This window comes from Cynocephalus volans, chromosome 4 (assembly GCF_027409185.1).
Source record: "Cynocephalus volans isolate mCynVol1 chromosome 4, mCynVol1.pri, whole genome shotgun sequence".
Lineage (NCBI taxonomy): Eukaryota > Metazoa > Chordata > Mammalia > Dermoptera > Cynocephalidae > Cynocephalus > Cynocephalus volans.
The window spans coordinates 158,510,229-158,526,949 of NC_084463.1; the positions used below are offsets into that span (position 1 = coordinate 158,510,229).

The 16,721-nt window shown below is 40.1% G+C and overlaps 1 protein-coding gene across 1 annotated transcript in view; it reads left to right on the forward strand.

The window, feature by feature from the left end:
• LOC134376677 (hexokinase-2-like) overlaps nt 1–12,485 on the forward strand; it is a 59,815-nt gene extending 47,330 nt beyond the window's left edge. The window contains 6 exon segments of the mRNA XM_063095158.1: nt 9,335–9,614; nt 9,665–9,991; nt 9,993–10,697; nt 10,699–10,850; nt 10,853–10,945; nt 10,948–12,485. Coding sequence (XP_062951228.1) covers nt 9,335–9,614; nt 9,665–9,991; nt 9,993–10,697; nt 10,699–10,850; nt 10,853–10,945; nt 10,948–12,485 — 3,095 coding nt within the window.
• Nucleotides 12,486–16,721: the final 4,236 nt, after the last annotated feature.

Below are 16,721 nucleotides of genomic sequence, written 5' to 3' on the forward strand. Positions count from 1 at the left end.
ACTGGTCATCTTAAAAAAAAAAGTATTAGCTCTGAAACCTAGGTATACATGCAACAATATCTACTGTTTTTAAAATTTAGATATTAGCAAATTACTAATAAATGTGAATGGGAAAATGTAAGCATGATGGTTAAGCACAAGAACAATTGTCACCATTTAAATGTCTGCTTCAGGTGAACATCAGCCCAATCAGGCAGTGACAATTACTAATGAGGCACCACCTTAGTCAGTGTCGGGGTGAAGAAAGTGGGTGGCTAATAAATGATGTTTTAAAAGGTCTACAGTTTGGCTTGTTTGAAATATTCTTCATTAGACTTGTCAAGATGTTTTTAAAAGTTACTTTAAAATATTTTGTTGTTTAGTCTTTTTATAATCAAACATTTAATTGTTTAAGAATAATTAAATATTTATATGTTTAGTGTTTAGTGTTTGGGTACACTCAATGTTAAGTTGCTTGAGCTGTTTCTGCCTTCATTTTCATAGAGTCCTACTGAGAAACCTCTTTGTTGGACATTTCCACACACCAAAAAATCAGCGTCATGAAGTGTTGAGATTGATGGGAAGCATCCTGGGTATTGAAAGGGAGGAAATGGAGCAGGTAACTAGACGGTGAAAGCCATTCAGAATACATTTATAACTAAAATAGTGGTATCAAATTGTTTCCTTTTGATATGTCTAACTTTTACTGAATATAATTTTTTCAATAATGTGGAAATGGAATCATTTCACAGTACATTGGGCAAATGAATTTGTTTAATTTATGTATTAGTTTACATGTTCTGTAATTTATAAACCACTTCTCAAATCAGGATATCAGAATGCTAAAATTTTGAGATATGGCAATTCCCAAAACTTTTATTTGAGATCATTCCAGGGATGCCATTTTATTCTATTTGTGGCCTCTATCAGTAGGAAACTTTTTCTAGTAATTGGACTTGAAAACCATACTACATGAAATTACATATAAGTGCTTCTTGTTTTTTCTTTTCTTGTATTGATAATATTTTTCTGTTTTAAAATAATCTTGTAGTTGTTTCATGAAGATCAGGGTGGTGTGACCAGGTGGATGACTGGGTGGCATGGAGGAGGATCAAAAAGTGTCCCCAACACATCCTTGAGTCCAAATCAGCAATCTGTGCTTAATAGTGTAAGAACTGATTTTATTCTTGCTGAATATGAATGGTGAAATGATTGTGTGTTGCACTCATTTGCAAATAATCAGATTTCTTTTTCAGGTTATTTTATGCAACCCTTTTTACCTTGCAGTTGTGAAAACTGAGAAGAGAGAGGTGATTAGCTTACAAGCCAGTTTTAATAATTTTATTGTATATAGGTTTTATTTTAACTTTTTATATGGCACTATTATTTTTCCAAGTATTAACTGTTCTTTTCTTTATGCTTGATTATGCTGCCATTGGCAGTCTTGCTACTAAATCATAAGATTCTTGACAACAGAGGCTTTATTTTGCTCATGTATACATGTTGCAAAGTGAGCCAGTGAGCACCTGCCATGTACCAGACTATGCCAAGCACTGTGGATGCAGCTGCAAACCAGATAGACAAGGTGCCTGCCCTTAACAAACTTACATTCTGGTAGGAGGAAGCAATTAGTAAACATGAAAACACTGTGTGTGGTATGTGGTAGGCTTTAGATGAATATGAATTGAATTGAGTTGTACTGTGAGTTAGAATGTGCGGATTCTTTTATTTTTTTTATAAAGAGGACATTAAGGATAGGTGACTTACCCAGAATTGGTTAAAGATAAAACACTATTTTACTTAGATAGCATAAAATTTATTTTAAAGAAAAGGTCCACACTACATTATTTTAATCTGATAATGTTACTGGTGATCTTTTGCTGTATTCATTGATTGGGTCTTACTTTAGAAAATCGTGTTTAATGCTTGTTTTTCTTCAATATAATTTTTCACGTCTATATTAACAGTTATTAAAATGATAAGACTTGGTGTTTTAAGTGCCATTGATGGCAAGAAATGTGTTATCAGTTGTCTAATTCTGACTATAAAATGTTTGAAACTGGCCAACTGCCAAAAAACGGTGTTTGAAATGACTGTTGTCATCAGAGAGTATTGATTAAATTGTTAAATATTTGTAATGATAACTGTGTAACTAAAGTGCTGGCATTTTCAATTGTTCATAAAGCTGATTTGTAAAAAAAAAGAAAGTTCCAAATGGCATGATTAGATTTTATTATTTAATTACAATAGCTGAATATACTTTCTTAATTGTAGTGAATACAATTTTATTATCCGGTCTAATTTAACCAAATATTTTATCTTAGTCTTTTTCAGAACTTTTTGTTAAATTTCTGGAAACAGAGTCTCATCCATCTGTTTCACCACCAAAGTTTTCTGGTCATGATATAAAACCTCTAGATTCACCGGGAAAGAGAAAACTAGATACAAATGTACCAGAAAGTTTTAGAGGTAAATCCAAATATTTATTTTTCTACGATTCTAAAAATTGAAAGTTTAATTTATGATTATGTTTTATAGTGATATTAACTAAATTTTACTGTTTTTGAAAATGTGTAATGACTATTCAAAATTCCAATAAGCTATCAGACTTTTGGCTTTATATATTCTTGTGGCAATCTGATATTTAACTGGCTTAGATTAATTTAAACAGTGTGAAATACTTTCCCTTTGTATATCAGAGTAATTCTTTTCTCTCTGCATAAGCCAGTTTGAATGACTCTTATGGAAGTGATGGCAAATTGGTTAAACCTTTGCTCAGTCTTGTTTTCCTTTTTCACTAATGGTACTTATTACTAATCAGAGCTAGATGTATAGTTTATAGTTTGAGATGAGTTTTTCCCCCTTCTCTAATCTAAGTTTTACACTCAGTAACCAAACCTTGGCATGTTAATAATGCCAGTTTGGTAAATTGACTTAGACTTCCAGGAATGTTATGAAGTGCCCTTATACTGTATGTTGAAAGGTCTTCCTGAAGCAAATGGTTGGTGGTTGTAGACACGTATACATATTTTTCTATCCCACTAGGTTGTGAGGGTCTTATTTATATTCACATTGCCTATATTGGCATGCAGTAAAATGTCTTGAGTTGAAATTGTATTATAATCCATTAAACCATAAACACATTCTTTATTGAAATCTCTATTTTTTTCTGAAATCTTCGTATTTTATTTTAGACTAATATGTTTGCTAGTTGGACTTTAAAGGAATATGTTATTATATACTCTTGAGTTTATATCACATGCCAGATTCTTAAATTTGGATAAAACATTAAAGAATTTATACTCTTGAAATTTGAAAAACTTCTTTAGTTATTCAGACAAATGTTTCTATTTTTCTGAACTCCTATAGAAAAAGAAAGTGGTAAAATTTATCTGTTGATTAGATAAAAGTTTTATGTACTAAATTTAGTGAAAAGTTGGAAGTTTATCTAAGAGGTATGGACTATACTGAAAGCATTTTTTCTTATTACACTAGGCTGTAGCATCTTGAAGCAGACTCCCAAATTCATTATGGCAGAGTTGTCTTCTCCTCCCTTTCCTTTCTCTCTAACCCTCTCCCCTTTCCTTTATCAAGTTCTGTGCTCAGCTTGATTTGTATGGATTCGAGACAAAAGCCAGTGATGATCTCAGTTGATAAAGGGTTTGCATGAAAAAAAGCAAGCTTAATCTTTAATCCAGGATTTGTAAGTGTGCCAGAGCTTTTATTAGGCATCACCAGAAGCTTTCCTAGAGTTAGGAAAGTTGTCATTCACAGGATAATACAGCTTGGGAACTCAGGGGTGCTCAGTAATGAGGAGATCTGGTGAATTTGTTTCCATGCTTTCTTTGTTCTGGGAGGCCTCTTTTATTTGAGTTTCCCATTGCTGAAGTGGGCACCTTCAAAGGGTTGCTTGTCTCTCATCAATGAACTTGTTAGTGGTCTTGGGTAATAAAGCAGGATTCTATCCACTAAGACTTTAGGTCATAAACTAAGTACTTATTCCAAGAAAAAGGAACTGTACTAGCTCAATTTTTTAGAGAAATAATCTAATTGAGAATTGTTTTCAAACCTTTGAATGCCTAAAAGAGGATCAGGTAAGGTATCCATATATTAAGTTCTCAAGTTCTTCATTTTTCTGCTGGGTAAGTTGCTTGCCTTGCAGCATAGGTAAGACCTTTTAAAAACTGTTATTGCAGTGAATGAGGTCTATCAGTTATATAACTGGTATTTAAATATAAAACAGTATTAATGTGTTCAATAAAATATTAAATATGCATGGAAATACTCTTCTCTCCCCTTTTCTTTCTCCCATTTCTTTCTCTTGTTTCTTGTCCTCTTTTACCCTTCTATATTTCATAGACCCTGCATGTGGGATCCAGTATCCAGCAGTATATGAGATAAAATTATTTGGGGACAAATCTGGGAACCTAAAACACATGTCTAGCATTGTTTTTTATCAGAAAATGTTTTGAATTATCAAGGCTGAACTTTAATCAGATTTTAGTAATATAAATTAGTATTTGTGTTTAGGAATTGAGGCCTATTTGGACTTTCATTTTGAATAATTAAAGAGTAGTCCAAAAAATGTGCTAAATACCAGTGTTCTTACTAGCCAGGTAGAATTTTAAATTTGATAGTAGTGGTCAATCGGTTATTCACATACGTCTATATTAGTCAGTTTAACGATATAAGAATAACTTTCTTTATGCTATTCCTTATATTCAGAGGGTTTTTTCGATTTGACTTATTTGTGAAGGGTGGAGACTAAATAATCCGTATTTTATCATTTTTATACAACAGAATCCAGGTCTGGTAGAAGCACAGACATGAATCCCTTCTTGGCTTCCTGCTCTGCAGCTGTGCCTCTTATTAACCCAGCTGGACTTGGACCTGGTGGGTCCGGGCATCTTCTTCTGAAACCCATCTCAGATGTTTTCCCCACATTTACACTTTTCCCAGTGTCACCTGACGACAGCGCTGCAGTTGCATTGAAAAGCCTTTTAGAACAATAGATGGTTCTCAAACCAGAGATGATATAGCACTTTTAAAAAAACCACGAACACCATGTGTATATAGTTTATCACAAAGTGGCCTTTTGGAAAAAGTCATGTATTTGTTTATAGTTGTATTTTCACTAAATTCAATAAAAATATTCTCAATGCTTTTAGAAATTATAGGTGTCAGAGGAGCAAGTGTTTGTTATATAATTTGCTTTTTTCTTTCTCTGATTTGATCTAATTTAACCTAGAAACATTTGATTTATCTTTTATCTTAATTTACAAAAATAAAAAAAGACAAAAATACTAGAAGCTGTACATCAGCTTTTTATTTCCTCTTTTGATTTTCAAGTTTATTTAAGCTAGAGACACGTGGTTTATCTTACACAGGTAATCAAGAAATTTACGCCAAAAAAGGAGAAAAATATACTAATAGTGGCTTCTCTGCATAGTGCAGAAAATTGATCGGAAGTATATATTAATCATTTTTAGAGGACTTTGTGCAGATAGGCCAAGGACAAGGTTGTCCCTGGGAGGTCATAGGTGCCCTGAGATGGAATGTGTATTTGGTTCAATGCAATTTTATCACTTATGTAGATTCATTTGCCACCACCACAGTCAGGATACAGAATACTTCCAGCATAAGGACCCCTAGTGCTGCCCTTTTATAATTGTAACCACTTTTCTCCCTACCGCCCGTCTTAATCTCTGACAACCACTAACTGTTCTCCATCTCTATAATTTTGTATTTCAAGAGTGTTGTATGAATGGAATCATACAGTATGTAACCGCTTGAGATCTGCCTTTTTTCACTCGGCATAATTCCCTTGAAATCCATCATGGATCGCTTGAGTTGTTGCATGTATCAGTACTTTGTTCCTTTTTAGTGCTGAGTACATGATATGTGGATATGTCATTAACACAGGAGTAACAAGTATCAAGAAAGAGTAAATTGCTGAGGAAAAATTACATGGGGGGTGTAGAGTTTGGGACAGGCTCTGATGATCACAATCATTCCCAAGTTTCCAAACACAGTGACTGTAGATGGCCAAGAACAGCAGGAAGAGGGGCACCTTGAGGGTTGGGAACTCTCAGAAGCCCAAGAGGACAAAGTGGCTCCAGCACTCTCATTTCCCTCATTCAGTTTCATCATTCCTGTTGGAGGAAATCAGAGAGTTCATCCTGAGCTTCTGGATATAACAAGAGAGTAGGAATGAGGGAACAGAGATGGCTCCTAACGAGAAACCATCACCGTGTGATGTACAAAATATGTACCCATGTTTAAGTTTTGGCCTTTCTGTGCCTCATTTGAACCTCTCTTTGGACACTTAATACTTGAACATGGAATATTCCCTTTACCAATCCATGATTCATCTCCTCATCTATAACAGAGGTAATGTGCCTTTCGCATAAAGGTCTTCTACAAGTTATATAAATCTATGTACATACTAAACGCTTACAATATTTCTCCCCCTTACTAAAGACTAAATAACTATGCACTATTATATGAATTTCACTTAAAATATCCTTACATGCAACAGACATAATTCCACATAGACTGCCACTGGGGAATTAGCATTCTGTTTCTATGCCGGTATTTAATACTTTTAGACAGCGAAGAGAAAACAGTAGTGGTGAGCTTTCTCAGTTAGACTGGACCTGAGCTGTCACCCTCAGGTCTGTATGACTATTATAAAGTGTTAGCATTTCTAGGAATATCTTATAGGAAATAGGAAGTGGTGCAAACAGAGAACAAAGAGTGAAAACATTTTTAGAAGCATGGTAAAAATGGCCTTCTTTACCAATTCCCTTCCTTTTCTTCTGTTGAAGAAACAAATTTCCTCAAGGCTCTGACCATCCACACAAAAACTTTACTTTTTCCATTTTTTTCCTTGTCTTTCTCTGTCTCCCTCAGATTTCCCTTTATCTCAGGTTTCAATGGTGAGAAAGGAACTTGGAGCAAAAAGAGATTTTCAAAATGTGCTCCCGTTTTTATTCCCACCCCAACACCCATTACTCAGCCAGATACCTCTGCGTCTTCAGTCAGCCTGCCTTCTCCCACCTGCAAGTCTGATGTTGCTAAGATTTTATTTTAGTGTCATGTTCATATCCCTACACGTTTTTCAAGATAACCTCCTCACAAAACACCCGAATTCTAAACACTTCTGCCTGGATTTCCACAACATCTAATATCACTGTATGTCCACACTCCTCACTGATCCTCTCTCTATTTCACTCGCACCAGCATTTTTGACATTTCACGCATAAAACATGATTTTTTTTAATAGAAGAACTTCACCAAAATATCTCTTCTAACTAGAATGACTTCTTTCTCCACCAAATTCTGGCAGTATTACCTTTTAATGTCAAATTCCAGGCAGCGCTTTTCCTGAAATCTTTGTGGATTCATCCAGATTTCACGGTTATACTGCTTTGATTTGCTTCCACCTATGTGGATTTAAAATAACGATTATTATACAATGCCTGGCATATTTATCTAAAGCTTTATAAGTTTTTAAACCTTCCCTAAAAGATTCTTTAAAGTTGAGAACAAATAGTGAATATTATTTTCATATTCACCAATCTGACCAAACATCATTAAAGTAAATAAAGGAGGCTGTAAAACAAATCCACATTGTTTCTTCACAATGTAGGAAATAGAGCTCAATACCTGGTGTTCTTATTCTCAACCTAATTAATTGTATACAACTGCAATGCAGCTGTACTCACACAGGAGTCTCTATGCCAAAAATATTAGATTTCTGATTTCAGAGTTTTCTACATCAAAATTAAAATATAATACTCAGATTAAGAACTCAGCAGAAGCCAGAGATTATTTATCGACTTATTTACGGAAGGCTTCTCTGATTCAAAAAATAAAATTTTTGAATATTATTTTACAAAAATGTAACTATTTACAGAAAAGTTCTAGTTTATAATTAGGTAACAGGAGTTTCATTCTAAGAATATGCAAAAAAAAATGATTGCAATAAATCACATTATTTCTCTTTGGGGAAAAATGATATAGGAAGCATGGAGAGCCTCTAAAGAGTGAGTGAGATTTGGAAACTAAATTTAGGTAAAGTGTGTGTAATTTAAATGTAACTGCATGACCTTGAGGAATCACACCCTAGAGAATCTTGACTGGGGACTTGCAACAAGCTATAAGCATGTCAGTTGGAAGAATGTCCCTACTTCCTAATTTAGAATATCCTTAATTTTAAATCATTTAATCATATGAGAAAAAAATATATATAGATAATCATATGAAAATATTGATCTTCTAGTCTTGGAAACGCAACAATAAAAACCTGCAATTTGATTCATTATGTATTTATTAAAAACATAAAATTTCCAAAATTAACAAAGCAAAGACCATAACCCAATTTTAATAAATCAACTTAGTATGTTTAGTGAATTGTGCTTCTTCTGTTTCTCTCAGCAATTTTGTTTTCACACATCTGATTTTTTTGTAAATAACATACTCACCATCACTCTGCATATAGACTTGATATGGTGCTCTTGTCATTGTGTATTTTACCTTAATTTTCCTTTTTTATTAAAATTCAGGTTGAATATGCATTTATCAGTGAGGCATTTGATAGGTATGTTGAATAATAGAGTGTATCGAGTTTCTGTTGCAGAAATTTTTTCAGCAATTATATCAGAAAATTTCTAGTGATATACCCTTACACATCTATGTGAATGTGCACATATTTTTGACAAATTCTCTCCGATTATATTTTATGAAAAATATTTTCGATTCACTTTTGTTTTCTTTGTGTGTGTCTGTGTGTTCTGTTTTTGTTTTTGTTTTTTACTGTATTTTCTGGGGGAGTGGATGATCTAACTTTTTTCTAAATTAATTTTTTGAACTGAAACACAATTAATTATACACATTTATGTAGTACAGATTCACTATCATCGTTTGGGTACAGTATGTGATGGTCAAATCAATATTATTAGCAAGTTCATCATTACAAATTGTAATTATTCTTTGTGTCACTTACCCAATCACTCCCTAAGCTACCTTCCCCTCTCCCTTTATTCTTGATTGATATTTTTACTGGGTGTAGACTTCAAGATATGGAGTTATTCTTTCTCAGACCATTGTTGCTGATAGGAAGTCAGCTGTCAGTCAAATTCGCACTTTGAAGGGTTATAAATGTACTACTTTTGCTCCTTTAACATGTATTTTTCTTTTTGATTTGTCGTGTTTTCTGCAGTGTTACTACTATGGATGTATAAAGATATAAATGGAATTAGATGTATCCATTTCAGAACAGTTTTTCAATGTTTCTCTCATCAAATTTACTTATTTATATTTTTTCCAACCAAACTCTGGGATTCCTATTAAGTATGTTACTGCAAGGCGTCACTGACCCGGCTGCGTGCGAGCCGGCAGCCTCTCAATAAGCCACATTGTTGCACGAAACTCCAGCGCACGAGTCCCGGCCGCCGCTCGTACTGCGCCGTGTCACGAGCTAAGAGAATTCTCTGGCAGAGCGTCGCGCCGTGTGCCGGAGAGGTCCGACCGCCCCAGTGGAGCCGGGCTGTGGATTCCTCCCAAGTCAGCCTTAGTGATCCTGTGGCTGAAGTTAGCGCCTTGCCGTGGGACGACCGGACGCGTCGCCTGGAGTGATAGGCAGGCGCCTTCCAGCAGTTGTGCTCCTAAAAGCCTATTTCAGGAGCCGGAGCGCCCGCGCCCTTAGCCTTCCTCGTGTGCCGCCCGGACTCCCAGTTCCCGGCCGGCCGCGCAGCCCAGGCACAGGGAGATCAGACCCCGCCGCCCGCCTCCCGCGCACGCGCCCCCGCCTCGGTTTCCCAACTCGGCCCGTGGACCGCGGCAGGATCAGTGCCTCGCGTCTGCTCGCCTGCTTTTTCTCCGAGCTTAACCGTGACCAAGTGCAGAAGGTCGACCAGCACCTTCACCACACGCGTCTGTCTGACGAGACCCTTCTGGAGAGCTCTAAGCGGTTCCGCAAGGAGATGCAGAAAGGACTTGGAGCCACCACCCCCCACTGCGTCCGTGGAAACGCTGCCCACCTTTGTGAGGTCTACTCCAGATGGGACCGAACATGGAGAGTTGCCGGCTCTGGACCTGGGAGGGACCAACCTCCGTGTGCTTCGGGTGAGAGTAACGGACAATGGGCTGCAGAAGGTGCAGATGGAGACCCAGATCTACGCCGTCCCCGAGGGCATCGCGCGTGGCAGCGGCAACGAGCTGTTTGGCCACACTGCCGAGTGCCTGGCTAACTTCATGGATAAGCTGCAAAGCGAGGAGAAGAAGCTCCCGCTGGGTTTCACCTTCTCGTCCCCCTGCCACCAGACTAACCTGGACGAGAGCTACCTGGTCGCATGGACCAAGGGCTTCACGTGCACTGGAGCGGACGGCGGAGACGTGGTGGATCTGATCCGGAAGGCCATCCAGCGGAGAGGGGACTTGGATATTGGCATCGTGGCCGTGGTGAACGATGCAGTTGGAACCACGATGACCTGTGGTTATGATGGTCACAACTGTGACATCAGTCTCATCACGGGCACGGGCAGCAACGTCTGCTACATGGAGGAGACGCGCCACATTGACATGGTGGAGGGCGACGAGGGGCGGGTGTGTGTCAACGTGCAGTGGGGGGGCCTTGGGGACCACGGCACACTCAGTGACACTCGCACGGACTTTGACCGCGAGATCGACATGGGCTCGCTAGACCCTGGGAAGCAACTTTGAGAAGATGGTCAGTGGGACGTACATGGGGGAGCTGGGGAGGCTCATGCTGGGGAAGATGGCCAAGGAGGAGCTGCTTTTCGGGGCCGAGCTCAGCCCAGAGCTGCTCGTCAAAGGCCGCTTTGAGACCGAAGCCCTGTCGGACAGTGAAGGGAGAAGGGCGGCATCCGGAAGGCCCGCGAAATCCTGGTGCGGCTGGGCCTGGCCCCGACACGGGAGGACGGCGCGGCCACTCCCCGGGTCTGCCCGTCGTGTCCACACGCTCCGCCAGCCTGTGCGCGGCCACCCGGGCTGCTGAGCTGCGGCGCCTCCAGCAGAACAAGGGCGTGGAGCGGCGACGCGCCACCGTCGGCGTCCACGGCTCCGCCTACAGGAAACAGCCGCACTTCGCCAAGCGTCTTCACAAGACCGCGAGGCGACTGGGGCCCGACTGCGACGTCCGTTCTCTCCGCTCTGAGGATGGCAGTGGCCAAGGGGCAGCCATGGTGACAGCGGTGGCCTGTCGGCTGGCCTGCCAACGCCGAGCCCGGCAGAACACCCTGGAGCCTCTGAAGCTGAGCCATGACCAGCTGCTGGAAGTCGAGGGGACGATGAAGGTAGAAACGGAGCGAGGTCTGAGCAAGGACACCCACGCGACTGCCCCTGTCAAGATGCTGCCCAGCTGCGTGTGCGCCAAGTGGCGCGGCGCGGAGATGCACAACCGGATCTGCTCCGTCCCGCAGGACGTCATGCACGGCCCTGGGGACGAGCTCCTGGACCACATCGTGCCGTGCGTCGCCGACTTCCTTGAGCGCACGGGCATGAAGGGCGTGTCCCTGCCTCTGGGTTTCACCTTCTCCTTGCCCTGCCAGCAGGACAGCCTGGGCGAGAGCATCCTCCTCAAGTGGACACAAGGCTTCAAGGTGTCTGGCTGCGAGGGCGAGGACGTGGTCACCCTGCTGAAGGACGCGATCCACTGGCGAGAGGAGTTTGACCTGGACGTGGTTGCTGCGGTCAACGCCACAGTCGGAACCACGATGACCTGTGGCTATGAAGACCCTCACTGTGAAGTCGGCCTCACTGTCGGCACAGGCAGCAACGCCTGCTACACGGAGGAGATGCGCGACGCGGAGCTGGTGCAAGGGGAAGAGGGCCGGATGTGCGTCAACACGGAGTGGGGGGCCTTCGGGGACAGTGGATGCCTGGATGACTTCCGCACGGAATTCGACGTGGCTGTGGATGAGCTTTCCCTCAACCCTGGCAAGCAGAGGTACGAGCAAATGATCAGTGGCGTGTACCTGGGTGAGACTGTCCGTAACATCCTCATCGATTTCACCAAGCGTGGGCTGCTCTTCCGCGGCCGCATCTCAGAGCGGCTCAAGACAAGGGGAATCTTTGAAACCAAGTTCTTGTCTCAGATTGAGAGTGACTGCGTGGCGCTGCTGCAGGTCCGAGCCATCCTGCACCACCTGGGGCTCGACAGCACCTGTGTCGACAGCATCATTGTCAAGGAGGCGTGCACCGTGGTAGCGCGACGGGCAGCCCAGCTCTGTGGCGCAGGCATGGCTGCCGCGGTGGACAAGATACTAGAAAACCGCGGGCTGGACACTCTCAAAGGGACAGTCGGTGTGGATGGGACCCTTTATAAGCTACATCCTCACTTTGCCAAAATCATGCATGAGACAGTAAAGGACCTGGCTCCAAAATGTGATGTGTCCTTCCTGGAGTCAGAGGACGGCAGCGGGAAAGGGGCAGCTCTCATCACTGCTGTGGCCTGCCGCATCCGTGAGGCTGGACAGCGATAGAACCCCTGAGATTGGAAGGGACTTCCTCTGGTTCCCCCTCGACCATGTTTTAAATTATAAGTTGTCATCCCCTTATGCAATAGACAGACGCCTTGGCTTTTCTTTGGCAGAGAGGACCCTACTGGACTGGTTTTGTCTCTGCCTATACTCACTGTAGAGATTGTTGCCCAAGCCTTGGCCCTCCTGAGATAAATGCAGTTTGAAGTAAGGATTTGTTCACACTGGTTACAACCATTCCCATTGGTTCACTCAAAACTTAAAAAGAAAAAACAAAAAAACCAAAAAACCTTTAGTAATCCCTGGGCCAGATTCCATGATTCCATGTCCCTGTGTAATCCCACAGGATGGGGACACTAATGAAGATAAGGTTGCTTCACTTGGAGCCTGAATATGACATTTCTCAGTGGAGAGCACCCCTCACACAGATGTTGATACTGTTTCTGCCATCAGAGGTCTGGGAGGTCTCCACGAATGTGAGCTCATTCTCCTCCAGGCAGACGGGGAGGGCAAGGGTAGCGTGGAGGGAAATCCACGGCTCTCCAGGCGGCGGCCCTGCTTCAGCCTCATCTACAAGCATTTGCCCCATGGGTTCCAGCACTTGCTGTTCCTGAAATTGAAGAATCCCAAGTCTGGGCAATGAAACCACAGCCAAGAGTCGACATCCTGTGAGTGGGCCTGTTGTGGCCTCTCACTGTGGGCCCACGGAACATCCATCAGCCATGGACCTTTGGCGCAGGGGGAGCCTTTTGGTTTCTTTTAAAATTTTTTCCTGAGAATGTGGAAACACTGTATTGTAATTTATGTTTGAAATTTATTTAGTTCATGAAGTAGGTCTGCTCCTTCATCTTGACTTGTAATGGTCAGTTGTATGTAATGTATTTATATGTTAATTTGTTATGTATATAGTAGGCAGGTCTCGTCAGACTTGGCCCCATTAGTACATCAGTGTAGTTAAAGGACAGAAGGTGAAGATACTGACTAGTTACTAGAAGTACCTCATTCACCTGTGGGAAGAGAAGGGAAGCCTCTTCAGGGTGAATGAATGATAAGGCGGCTGCTTTCTGGCTCCTTCTTCCCCTGCAGTCTTGGAAACATGCGGAAGGCAGGGACAGAGACAGATGGATGCTGGGCCTATGGATCCAGCAAACCACAGCAACTGGCGGCTCTGTCTAGAAACTTTACTGGGGGCAATATTACTAGGGATGGTAACCAAAGGAAACCAAAGAAATCATTTCAAACATTCATTGCTCAGAAATATTCCTAGGGCAATTGGTAGTATTTTGAAAGCTTTCGGATAAGATGAAAGAAGACACCAAAATCTTTTTAAAAAATTCTGTCTAATCATTGACAACACACAAAAACAACAACCAAACAAACAAAACCTCAGGGACAACATTTCTGGCATATTTGTGCTTTCCTATCGAGTTTCCCCTTAGGTTTGTTTTGTAGATGTTTTACAAAAAGTGTTGTCTGTGTGCTTTCCTAGGCTGAGCTGGCATAGGTCTGTTTCTGTGTTTTTATACACAGTCTGTGTTTCAAACTATTGGGAGGGATGGGAGTGGTGTACAACCCTCTATCCCCTACTTTCCAAGAGTGTAGTTAATTCTGACTGTGAAAGCCCACTTCTGCCCTAAAAACCTGGATACTACATGGTAAAGAGGAATGGTCTTTAACACTCCTGATAGGATATAAGGATCAAACAGAAAGATGAAAAGAAACTCGTGACTGAATTGCACCCAATTTTTTACACATTTGTCAAACTTGTGCTGAGAATAGTGTGTGGTTATATGATTTTTGAACGAAGTGGGGTATAAACAAGTGCAAACTGCCCAGGTCGTCCCGGGAGGCAAAGAAGGAAGAGGAGCTCGTGCTCCTTGTCTGTGCCAGTATCACTTTCCCGTCTGCTGTAGCTCCTGTGCTGCTCCCATCTGCATTAACTGATCCAAAACATGGGTGCCTCCTACATGAAAGCCAAAAACCACCTGTAAATGTGTGGATCACTAAAGGATGCCCATGAAATAGAGATAAATTTTAACTTAAATTTTAAAGTTGAAGAATATGCAACATTTATGAAATTACACATTTATTAAAAGTAGCGATGTGTGTGTAACTATTAAAGATGTGTTGTTGGTTTCCAAAAAGGAACACTGAAAAGTGTATTTTGAATGTGTGTGTTCCCAGAATTAGATGACAGTCCTTTGCTGATGCTGCTTTGTCTGGTGTAAATACAGTGGATCTCAATCTTTGGGGTGAGCTGAATAGCAGATCATCTCACATCCTTGAGCACCTCAGTCTAGTGAAGATGTCGTTATGTACAATAAAGTACGAGTGAATTAACTATGTGATGTTAACTATTAATAAATTTTAACCTTTTTCAAAATAAAAAAAATATGTTACTGCAAGCATTAAATTACCTGTGTCTCTTACCTCATATATTTTTTTTATCAGCTTTTGTCTTATTCTTTTATTCTATTTTCTCTTCTGAAAATTTTAATATACTACTTCTCTCACCACCTATGTTTAATCTACTATTAAAACTTTAAGATCTTAATTTCATATGCTATATTTTTAAAATGATGCTTCTATTTAGTTCTTTTTTTCCATGATTTTTGTAAAATATCGTGATTCCTAATTCCCTGTGAATTTTTTTAAATGATGGCTCTTAAACATGGAGTGTGTAGATTTACAATATGTATCCAGTAATTTTAATTTGTAAAGTTATTGTATTTGATTTGACCATGTCTTTCATATATTGCCCAGTATTTTATATATTTCATATAATTCACCTTGTCTTTTATATATTGCTCGGCTTATTATGTACTTGATAAGCTTTCTCTATGTACTGGATATTACATTCAAATCATCATGTATGAAAATGTGTGGAGGCCTTTAATGTTTTAGTTTCATCAGGATGTTGTCTGTGTTCCAATAGGCATTGAGAACACAAGTCTAGTACAACTTTCTCCCAATTTCCAGACTTAAAGTTAGTTTCCTGAGCACCTTAGTTGAGTCATATCTCAGTTTCAGACTGAAAAAGGTATGGTTTATCTCCTGATCACTTTCGCACCTGTGTGTATGTGTCCATGGCCTGAATCCACATTAGGGAATATTTTCTCTGAATCTCCAACTTTGGGTTTTCCTTACATTTGTCCTTTTACCTGTAGGTCTATGAGGCCATAAAAGGTATAGCTCAGCCTCTCAGCAAAAGGATTTGGAACAAATCATCCACAGGTACCTCAATCATCTCTCTGAAATTCTGGGTTTCCTTTGAACTTGGCTTAGCATAAATTATGCTTGAAAGATATAAAATATATATATTTTTACACTATTTGGACCTAATAGCTGGTCCTCAGGTAGCTTTTTTTAAAAAATACTGTTTCAGTGCAAAAAGTCTGCTACTCAAGGCAATAGACACCTGACCTCAGAATGATCCTGATGGTGACATGACCATTGCCAGCACTGCAATAGAACAACTCCAAGCCTTCCTTGCCTTAGTTACACATGTTGATGTTTGGGTGCTTTTTGACTTTCCTCGGAGCAAATAATTGATTGGAATAGAAGTCAGAATCTCTCTTTTTGACCCCAAGCATACCAGTCTGTAAAATGTTAAGTTTCTAGAGAACTGTATACATGTTTTTGGCCTTATACCTTCACTTTTAGCAATAATCCTGCTTTTCATCTCAAAATCTATCACTTTGCTATTAGAAATTGCCCATAACTTAGTGTAGTTTCTTGATGTTGTCATTAAGATATGCCTTTCATATTTTCATTTTTATCCTATTATTTTCTAGCCTAAACATACTACTCAGTGGAAATTATCTATGACACCCTAACCAAAAGCCTTCTCAATCTAATTTGACAATATACTTCTAAATCTGTGGTTATTCATCTCTTTCACATTTTATACAATTAGTCTTTTACTGAATGTTCTTTAGAGCCTGTTTGGTAACTAAAATGAATGTTATAACCAATGTAACTTTTATTTAGAACTTCCAAATGAATTTGAAAAAAAAGAAAAATATGTACAGAAGATAATCTTGCTGTAATGTTTTTAAATATAAATGCTGCCATATTTTAGGCTACTTTCTTCATTTCACAGACATTTCACTGAAGTGAAAATGCTGGAGATCATGGTACTTTTGCATTTTTGCAAGGTTTTCAAACATACACTTTCTCTCTTTATTAAAATAGAAATATTAACAAACTGAAAAAATAGTGAGAAGAAACTACAGAGAA